The 10,893-nt window shown below is 37.1% G+C and overlaps 1 protein-coding gene across 1 annotated transcript; it reads right to left on the minus strand.

Moving 5' to 3' along the window:
- Positions 1-908: 908 nt before the first annotated feature.
- srsf4 (serine and arginine rich splicing factor 4) lies at positions 909-9,100 on the minus strand. Its single transcript, XM_057355332.1, has 6 exons — positions 8,943-9,100; positions 8,507-8,649; positions 6,977-7,086; positions 6,602-6,810; positions 6,404-6,469; positions 909-1,767 (listed from the first exon to the last, which is right to left on the minus strand). Exons 1-6 carry the CDS (start codon positions 9,047-9,049, stop codon positions 1,380-1,382), a joined length of 1,023 nt encoding a protein of 340 aa, XP_057211315.1. The 5' UTR covers positions 9,050-9,100; the 3' UTR covers positions 909-1,379.
- Positions 9,101-10,893: the final 1,793 nt, after the last annotated feature.

The following is a 10,893-nucleotide window of genomic DNA, read 5'->3' on the forward strand; positions in this document are numbered from 1 at the left end:
CTTCATTCATTCATTCATTCCGTTTGTTGTCAAGCCCTTTATGTTTATTTAATAAGGATCTTTTGCTTTCTTTGGATTCTGTCTGAGTAACCTGACAGTCACTTTGAGAGTCAATAAAGCAAATACAGGCAACAAAAAATACTTGCTGATCCCAGCGATTTGTTGAGGTCTTCTAAAGTGAAACAATCGATATGTGCAAGAAACAGATTTTCTGTAATCTATTGAAGTGTTCACAAAAGTCTGGAGCAAGCTGGTGGCCCTTTGTGTATGATGTGGTTGAAATGTGATCGCCTGAAGTTGAGTACCTTTGCACCAAATAATACAGGAGACCTATAGGAGAAATCATTTTACCTAATCCTTAGCTAATCCTGCTTGTAATGTCCCAGGTTGATAAACCACTACGGCTTGAAGTGATTTGCGCAAACAAGCAGGTTTTTACTTATGGTTTCTGAGGGATTTCCACTAAAAATAAAATAAATCCATTCCTGTCTCTTCCGAGGTTAGGACTCGTCCACTAACTTTAGCCATGGCGTCACGTACACCGCTGTTGCTTGTGAAAACAACAATGGCGGCAGCTCCGTGGGTGGAATTGTGTAGATTAGGGGGCGGTAATGTTATAATAAGATCCTGCTTTTACGTCACAACAGGATTGAAATCTGAACTGCTCGATTTCTCACATGCTTGCAGGGAAAAGGCTCATCAAAACAAACTTACTGGGATCTTGTTTTTCACGTTTTCTGGGTTTCTAGATGCACCGGGGACCCTATTACAGCACTTAAACACAGAAAAATTTGGATTTTCATCAAATGACTCCTTTAAAACTGTTTGTTCATTTTTTCAAAATGTTTCAATTAGCAAAAAAGTAAATAATAATGAGCAACAAATGAACTAGACGAACAAATTCTGAGGCAGTTTTTTTTATTATTTTTATGGAGAAAGTCATAGTAAAAAGATCTAAAGGAATAACATAAAATCATCCCCATCTTAACACTTAATTGTAATTGGGGCAACTTCTCATATATGCAATGCAAATGTTTAGACATCTATTCTAGGATCACTTTTCCTTTTCTTGACTTAACACACATTCAAGCAACATTCTAACAAAAAATACTAAGAAGGATGCTTGAGATTAATAAAATGAATAAGTAATTTTTCTCATTTACTTGGAAAAAAAAACAAAAACCTGAATTGTGTTTTACAGAAAAGAAATGGGCAACATTATTGATAACACTGGGACTAAAAGAATTCAGCAAAACCAACAATGAATAAGGAAGTATTTTACCAAATCTTTATCAATTTGAGGTAAAAAGAATAAAAGAAAAAACTAAAAACTGGACTTCAGAAGAGGAATGTAGGGCAAGAAAGGACAATATTTAATCTTATGACCTAGACCGTGAGCGGGATCGAGAATAAGATTTAGAATGCGAACGAGAGCGAGATTTGGATCTGGACCTCCTCTGCAGATCAGCATCTGGGGGCGTTTGTGACCTAGATCGAGAGCGGGACTTTGACCAGCATGACCCTTCAGCCCCTCTGCCTTCTTCATCACACTGAGCTTCCCGATTCTTGTTCCTAGACTCCTTGGAAAGAGACCAGTTATTCCTTGACTTTGATCGAGACCTGGAACGAGACTGAGAGTCACCCCTTTTGCTCTTTTTGTTGTGGGGGCTGCGAGCTCCACTGCTGCTCTCTTCCATCTCTCCTCTAGTGCTCCTGTCCTTTGCCTTCTTGCTGACTGACCTGCTGCGTGATCTAGAGCCTGAATGTCTGAAAAGGATGGAGAAAAGTAAAAAAAAAACATCAAATCAAGAGTTAAATGGGGGAAAGGCAGATATTTCTAAAATCGTTGGAAAAAAACTCAATTACTGTAAATAGCAATTTCTGACCAATTATAACTAACAAGAAAGACTTTTTCTGAGGTCGCTTCAGGTTCTGCACTTGTGCACATGTTGGCAAGAACATCACGTGACTCTGTGTGGAGCCTCGGCCCAGAGAATCGTCAGTCTTTGACGATTGGCTCTTTTTATTACATAGAAGGTGGGACTTCCTTCACTAGAGCGGCTATATTGAGTGTTGCACTCCCATTCCAAGTAATGGCAGTGCCAGTGGCACATCTTGTTAATATAACATCTTTGAGCACTTTTCCACCATCGCGCCGAATCGTTCTCCTTGCTTAATCGTTCCACTCTGTGCCAATCCATGCCAGCCGGTATGTAAATGGTTTCATTTTCCACCGCAGGGCTGATAACGGAAATTTTTAGAATGTAAACATAAACGCGTCATGGGGTGCCTTTGTAACACAAGAGACTGAGCTATAACGGCTCTGCGGGCATTCATTAGCACGATTCAGCACGGTTCTCCGAGCCGAGAACAGTTTGTAATCGTGTCGTGTCGAACCAGGCTCACGTGGAAACATAACTGTAACCGTTTCAGATTGTGCTTAGAACGATTCGGCGCGATGGTGGAAAAGCTCTCTTTGATAAAAAATAACAGTTATAAAAGGGTCGGTTCTGGCCCTTGAATCTGACTGGTGAAGCAGGGTCTAAGCCATTATAAAATAACCGATTTGTAACTGCTGACTGCATTACATAGCCTAGTGATAGGCGCTTTTGAAAGACTGCTTCATCAAGCTTTGAAACCTTTATGAATTTTTTGTTTTGAATCAGTGCATCAGATCGCGTATCAAACTGGCCAAGTCACGTGATTTTAGCAAACAAGGCTTCGTTACATCATTTCTGTTTCATTATGTTTTCGAAACTCCCATGTTTCATGTTTGGTGATTTGGAAGTGAACTCATAAACCAATGTCTGCTATGGTTTTCACTAATAGGTGGTCGATTATGTAGATTTATAAAACAGAAATGAATCAATTATGTTTGTGGAAATCTATAGTCAGTTACTGTATCATCTTAAGATGCGCAATTAATTACCTGACAGGAAATCTAGACAAATTGTACTATAAACACAAACAAGACCGAGTAGGCAAAAAATGATAATTTCGCTTTTAGACACATAATATCTAAGATAAGTAGATAAGTTTTCGGGGTGTATGATTTGTGATAGCAACTTAGTTATCATAACACCACCTCATCAATGTTGAAAAAAATGCACTTCCAACACCCTGATTTATTGGATGGGCATAGTAGACAAGGTGTAATAAATGTGTATAAAGTGCTTCACAAGGCATCTTCTGGATATCTTACAGACAACAGTGAGTAAAGAAGACATTTTGATGTCATTATATAGCCTAAATATTAAACCCTCAAGTCATAAAAATATAAATATTTACAAAATACACAGTATACATTATTCATTTCTATTTTATTTTTAGCTAGACCAAAGGACATTTATGAAGCTTTAGCGACTTGATCAAAAACTGACAGCTATTTTCAGTGGTGGAGGATTTTTTTGTAAAAGAGGTTGTGTTGCAAATAGTGAGTCATTTACTGTAAGTGCTTAAACATAACTTATTTTCTTAAAAAGAAATTCACAATGATGCTTCTGCCTTGTTTTACACTTATCACAGTTTACTTTTTGTCAAAACATAATTTCCCTTTCACACACCAGCCTGTGGGGTTTAAAACAAAATGTGAAACTTGTTGAGTTCTTACAATTACTAATTGGAAATAAAGCTAACTTTGTGTAACACTGAATTAAAAAAAATTTTTTTTTAACATTGTCCCTTTTCAGATGTATAACACGACCTTTACCTTTGTCTACACAGCTTTAATGACAAACACGTGAGGAAAGTGATGGTTAATTGTGTTAATGCTCTAATAAATATAATAAAATACTACAAAAACACAAAATCCAGGCACTAATATTTAATGAAATGTATAGATTTATAATTTATTATAATTTACATTTTTAAAAAAACGTAAGCAATTGTTAATGTATTATCTGTCATTGAGTTTGGCCCGAGGTCTCGATGCTTTTACAACCTAATCACGAGCAGATGGCGCCAGCGTGTGATGTTTTGAACGCTCAAATTTGTTGGTACCCTTACAGCTCATTGAAATAATGCTTCATTCCTCCTGAAGAGTGATGAAATTAAAAGCTATTGCATCATGTATACTTGCATGCATTTGGTATGTCATAGAATAAAGCAAAGAAGCTGTGGAAAGAGATGAATTATTGCTTATTATACAAAGATAATCTAAAATGGCCCGGACACATTTGTTGGTACCCCTTAGAAAAGATAATACACAATTGGATTATAGTGATATTTCAAACTAATTAGTTTCTTTAATTAGTATCACACATGTATCCAATCTTGTAATCAGTCATTCAGCCTATTTAAATGGAGAAAAGTAGTCACTGTGCTGTTTGGTATCATTGTGTGCACCACACTGAACATGGACCAGAGAAAGCAAAGGAGAGATTTGTCCGAGGAGCTCAGAAAGAAAATAATAGACAAGCATGGTAAAGGTAAAGGCTACAAGACCATCTCCAAGCAGCTCGATGGTCCTGTGATACTCGTGATAAGGTCCATGGAATTGTAGCACCTCCCTGGGTGCGGCCGCAAGAGGAAAATTGACCAGAAGGATGCTGTGCGAATGGTAGAAAAGGAACCAAGGTTAACTGCCAATGAGATACAAGCTGAACAACAAGGTGAAGGTATGTCAGTTTCTGATCGCACCATCAGTCTCTTTTTGAGCAAAAGTGGGCTCCATGGAAGAAGAACATTTTTTAAGAAAAACATAAAAAAGCCAGACGGGAATTTGCTAAAATTCATATTGACAAGCCACAATCCTTCTGGGAGAATGTCCTTTGGACAGATGAGTCAAAACTGGAGCTTTTTGGCAAGTCACATCAGCTCTATGTTCACAGATGAAAAAAATCAAGTTTTGAAAGAAGCGAACACCATACCTACAGTGACACATGGAGGAGGCTCGGTTATGTTTTGGGGCTGCTTTGCTGCATCTGGCACAGGGTGCCTTGAATCTGTGCAGGGCACAATGAAATCTCAAGACTATCAAGGCATTCTGGAGCGAAACGTATTGCCCAGTGTCAGAAAGCTCTGTCTCAGCCGCAGGTCATGGGTCCTCCAACAGGATAATGACCCAAAACACACAGCTAAAATCACCCAAGAATGCATAAGAACAAAACATTGGACTATTCTAAAGTGGCCTTCTATGAGTGCTGATCTGAATCCTATGGAACATCTATGGAAAGAGCTGAAACTTGCAGTCTGGAGAAGGCACCCATCAAACCTGAGACCGCTGGAGCAGTTTGCTCAGGAAGAGTGGGCCAAACTACCTGTTAACAAGTCTCATTGAGAGCTACAGAAAACGTTTGCTTGCAGTGATTGCCTCTAAAGGTTGTGCAACAAAATAATAGGTTAGGGGTCCCATCATTTTTGTCCATGACATTCTCATTTGCTTTATTATTTACAATATTATGTTGAATAAAAAATCAAAAGCAAAGTCTGATTTCTATTAAACATGGAATAAACAATGATGGATGCCAATTACTTTTGTCAGTTTCAAGTTATTTCAGGGAAAATTGTGCATTCTTCGTTTTTTGTGGAGGGGTACCAACAAATTTGAGCACTTCTGTATATGTATACAAATTATACATATATCGCAATTTCTATCATTTAAATTTAATCTCATTTACTTTTAACACATTTAAGCATAAGAGAGATATATTAAAACTATACTAGTCGGCGCCAGTGGACTGTGCGCTGACATGTTGTGCCTTTCCCGGCTCCTGTTCCCCTCTCTCCCTCTCTCTCATCACATAATTTCCTGTCTCACTCTCCACTGTCCTATCTATATAAAGATGCAAATGCCAAAAACAAATAGCTATACTAAACTATACTATTATACTAAGATGGCTGTTCAATGAACTTCTTATGCGTCTCAGAACCAGTAGGATCCAGTGTTGAGATTTGTGGAGCCGGCATGCCATATTGATTGTAGTTCTTTTATATACCTGTTCAAATTCTAATGTGACCTTTCTTGGCTAAATAAGATCATAATATTAACAGTTTTTGCTCACAAATGTATTGTTTTGCTTCAGGAGACATTTATTAATCTGCTGGAGTCGTTTAGATGACTTTTATGATGAAGCTTCACAAACACAGTCACTCTATAATGGCATAATAAAGCTGTAGGAAGAGTCAGGATCTTATATATTACTCCGATTGTGTTCAGCAGAAGAAAAGATTACATGTTCACCTAGGGTGGCATGAATGGTTAGTAACTTATGGGATATATTTGATCTTTGGGTGAACCATTCCTTTATAAAGCACTATGGTATAACATCCCATATACTAATCTAATTTAAAATGTTACCTTAACTACACTGTTGAAGTTTCCCAAAGCATTGTCGTTTCACATCGAACTAAGTTTGTATTATGGATCCAAGTCTTTAACCACACGTATGTTTTAGTTGTCTACCTTGAGCGACAGCTGGTTCGACTGTGACTTCGGCTCTTGCGAGACCTCCTGCTCCTAGAGCGAGACCTGAGAGATGTGTGAATAAAGCCAGATACTTTAGAGTTTTGCAAAGATCATGAGTACAAAGTTAGCTTACTTAACCACAATTACACAACATCAGAATACTGCAAGTAATAATTAACTACTGCCTATTTTCACCTGGAGCTGCTGCGGGAGTAGGACCGTCTGCGTCTGGCACCAGGGCGGTCCTCAATGAGACGAATCTTTCTTCCATTGACCTCGGTGCCGTCAAGTTTTTCGAGGGCTCTTTTCATGTCAGAGTACTGCCTGAATTCTATAACGCCCTCGTTCTTGCGGCCGTTATTAGCATCAGCATAAGTCACTTCACCAGCCTGTCGCATGTAGTCCTTGTATGAAGCAGTGACATGTTAATCTCATGACACAGAATTATTCTTTTATAGCAAGTTACTAATATTCCTGTGTTGACACATGAAAGCCAATATACATTGGTTACATCACAGCGAAGAAACCAGACTATTTTCTCTTTTTTTTTCAGTGGTGTGTGCCCTGTACCTTCAGATCCTGCCAGCTGCAGCGGCTAGAAAGATTCTCCACAATAAGTCTGTAATCTGAGCGTGTAGGTGGGCCATGTCTGTCCCCCCCTCCACGACCAAACCGGTTACCTTCAAAGTGATGAGAATAAGATGTAAAGAGGTCTAGACAGACAATAGAAAATACAGTACCAAACACAAGCTTTAAGACAGACATTTAGCTGTTGATTTTTTATGTGCAGACAAAAGATCAACACTACAAAAACTGTAATATAAATGATTAGACAATAAATTTAGTTTTAATAGTGTCATCAATTACAAACTGTACTGTACTTTTAACAATACTTCACCAAATAGCATACTTACTCTGTCCTTAAATCTAAATTGATTTCATAGAGGAAAAGAAATTAAACCAAATAATTTAGACACCAAAAAGAGCTTAACCCACATCTTCTAAACTCTTTGGCATCCTCACCACCTGGCTTAATGGGAAAAGTGGTCCTGGTTCACTTTGGCTCGCTTAATGGTCTGCCCAGGGGCCCAGTTTGGTCAAAGAGGTGTGGCATGGGAAGGGGAGACACCATGGCCAGCAAAAGGGCAGGCTCTTTTAACAAAACATTATTCAATTAATTTCTAATCTTTATTGACATTATTTTAAATAAAAAAATTAAATAAAAATAGTTCACTTTATTGCATTTGCAAAAACATTCTGCAAATAATCAAGCAGAATTTACAGTGTTAGAATTACTTTGTTTCTTGTGCACAAAAACACAAAGATCATGGTAATTCTTCAATTAGAGGCGCTTTTGACAACTTGGAAAAAAGAAACTTAACTGCTTAATTTGAAATGTCTTATCTACAGTAAAATATGATCATTTTTATGTCTTGAAATAAAGATCGGAGCAATTAATCAAACTTATCTGCTTCAGTATTTAAGTGCGATGATGCGATTTTTTGTTTTATGATTTAGAATTTTGTACAAAAGTCTAACACATTTTTATAAAAAAATACTCAAATTTATTGAGCTAAAAGTACTTAAAAAAATCACGGATTCTAAATTCACTTACTTCACCCTGTCACTTATCATTTCTTGTATATCACATATAAAAAACTACACATACATGCTTGTTAATTATATTGAAAAAGTCTTGATTATCTTCGTATAAGCAAGGGACAAGGCTAAAATGAAGACATTCTGGCAAATTTTAAAATGAGAAAAAAAATGCAATTAGTGAGCCACAGTTAAATGTTCAAAGCTATTGTAATATGGGCTATTACATCATTGTAACTCATATTAAGGAACAAAAAGTCCCTCTAACTGAAGTATCACCCATGAATGAAATGACTACCATGGAAAGAATTCTGCATCCTTAGTAACGTTAAATGCAAGTGCAGTAATGTTACATACTATTTTTCATGCTTCTCATTGCTTACACAAAGATGTGATTGACTGTTTTTAAACCAGACATCTTTGCTGAGAAGCTTAACAAAGTTTTAACATTGTACAAAAGAATAAATGTTTAACTCCATGAAGATTACATGAATATCTTACCTCTTCCATATCTGTTGCCACCATCACGCCTCTGTCCTATGGTGTGCTCCACTTTCACCCTCTTCCCACAAAGATCTTTACCATTGAGATCATACACAGCATCATCTGCATCACGAGGGTCATCAAACTCCACAAAGCCATACCTGAACAGAGTGAGAGATGGGATGTAAAACAGTGCATTTGAAAGGACAAAAATGTATATTTGGCTTTTGAATGCGATTAGAAAATCGTCCATTCCGTATATAAAATGTAGCTTGAGCATTACCGCTAGTTTTCTTTTTTCTTATGTTATTTCCCCACTATGTATTTAGATAATGAATTAAATATCAGTGTATAATGAAACGTATCTTTAGCAAAGAACAAACAGTTCATCCGCACTGCATCGGCTGTAACGTTAACGTTAAATGTAATCTGCTTGCATGAGAATATAATTCACCCATTTTTCAGGTCCACTTCCAGTATCTTTCCATAGCCTTTAAAAAACCTTTCCACGTCTTTCTCGGTGGCGCGATAGCTTAATTTTCCCACATAAATTCGAGACATTTTCTCGGTGCGTTAGCTCAGCGTGGAAAAAACACAACAATGTCGGTATTCATAATAAAAGTGTGGTAGCTCGATTTTTTTTCAAATTAAAAGTCCTTTGTATTCAAACAACAATGTTTATAGTCAAAATTATGGTGGTTGTGGACCTGTTCCTTCAAATATCTTTGTATTTCTAAAAATTGTAATATAAATGCTTTAATTATTTCTACCAAGACATTTTTTATTTTCGTTCTCTATATTTTCTTACACTATTTAGGCTCTCAGAGAAGCTGCAAAATCTCCCAGCTCTGCCACCTTTCGTGTAGGGGTGAAATAGCTGAAGAGGAACTTTTTTTAAAACATCTTTTGACAGCGATATGATGACACTAGTGCAAGATCTACTGATGCATCGACTGAACATGGCGATACGCAATAATTGCAGCGTTTTATTGTATGGTTTTAGAGGTTTAGAGAGACATAATGATGTTTATTAATATGATTATTTATATTAATAGTCAAATATAAGAATTACTCTTAACCCTTTTTTATCCTGGAGAATAGAGATATTGAAGAGGCTGGATTGAAGGGCAGTGAGCGAGTGGGCCAATGTTTTTAAAAATAATAATAATAAAATAAAGGCATGGATCTATGCAACTTATCACCCATCAACTTTCAATCTTTGTTTCAAAAAACAGCTGGGGTCAGTTGCATAAACTATTTAGACTAGTCTTACAAGTTAGTTGTCTAATTTTTTTCTTCAAGACTGGTCATAGATTCTTAAAGTCAGTTACATAAAAAATATAGATTGGTCTAATTGAAATCGGAAACTGACTGTTTGGTCCTAAATAATCGCTAGTCAGTGAGACAAGTTGTTAAGACACAGTCTTAACTTATTGGCTAAGTTTATGAAACTGGCCTCTGATGTAAGCTAAGATGTTGCTTTTTTTTAGATCTTACTTGCATAAGCAATACAAACTGTAAAAATACAACAATAGAATAAAACAATAGAAATAACATCAAATTGCATTTTTTTAAAAGTCATGCATGAGTATATGCTCTCAGGCGTCCTGTCAGTTGGTAATACCTAGAATTTCAAAATCAAGTGCAGGTGGTAGATCCTTCTCCTATCTAGCGCCTAAACTTTGGAATAGTCTTCCCTGCACTGTCCGTGAGGCAGACACACTCTGTCAGTTTAAATCTAGACTAAAGACGCATCTTTTTAATCTTGCATACACTAGACTTCCATAATATAAATCTTCTGAGGGTTTAGGCTGCACTAGTTAGATCAACCGGAACCAAAAACACAACTGATGTACTTGTTGCATCAAAGAGTGCAGAACAGTACTCTACTCTCAGCCAGTCTTGTCTCATTGTTCCAAGGTTACCACAGCGAGCAGGATGCAGTTCATGGCCTGACCTGATGGTAGAGCGGAGAATGGGAAGTGGGGACCTGACAAGAGCTGAGATGATAGAGCTGGATAAAGAAGGACGCGGTCTCTTGACATGTCTTCACCACAAAACTTCAAATGCTATTAGATTATTAATGATAATCTTAAACTATAATTTATTTTATTATTAAGTTTATTTATTTTATTTAGCCTTGTTGTGCAAGCTCTCTGGAGCTTGTGCAGAGGCAGCAGCTTTTGCCAGAGGGGAACTGGAATCCCCTGGTTGGGCCTGGGTTCTCCTGAGGTTTTTTTTCTCGATTAGAGTTTTGGGTTCCTCGCCACCGTTTGCATACTGTTTTCCATCTGCCTGACCGGGGGGGCTGCTTTAGAATTTTAAAGTTTTACTTAATTAATATTGCATATAGGAATTTATAGTCTGTTATATTTGACCTGTGCTTCTCTCTCCTTTATCTTAAA

This window comes from Triplophysa rosa, linkage group LG16 (genome assembly GCF_024868665.1).
Source record: "Triplophysa rosa linkage group LG16, Trosa_1v2, whole genome shotgun sequence".
Classification (NCBI taxonomy): Eukaryota; Metazoa; Chordata; class Actinopteri; order Cypriniformes; family Nemacheilidae; genus Triplophysa; species Triplophysa rosa.

Excerpts from the sequence above, each read along its gene's own strand:
- srsf4 (XM_057355332.1), bottom strand. The coding sequence starts at position 9,049 with ATGTCTCGAATTTATGTGGGAAAATTAAGCTATCGCGCCACCGAGAAA. Across the intron at positions 8,650-8,942 it reads GAAGTGGACCTGAAAAATGG|GTATGGCTTTGTGGAGTTTG; the intron begins GTGAATTATATT and ends CACTCTGTTCAG. Across the intron at positions 7,087-8,506 it reads TGGCAACAGATATGGAAGAG|GTAACCGGTTTGGTCGTGGA; the intron begins GTAAGATATTCA and ends ATCACTTTGAAG.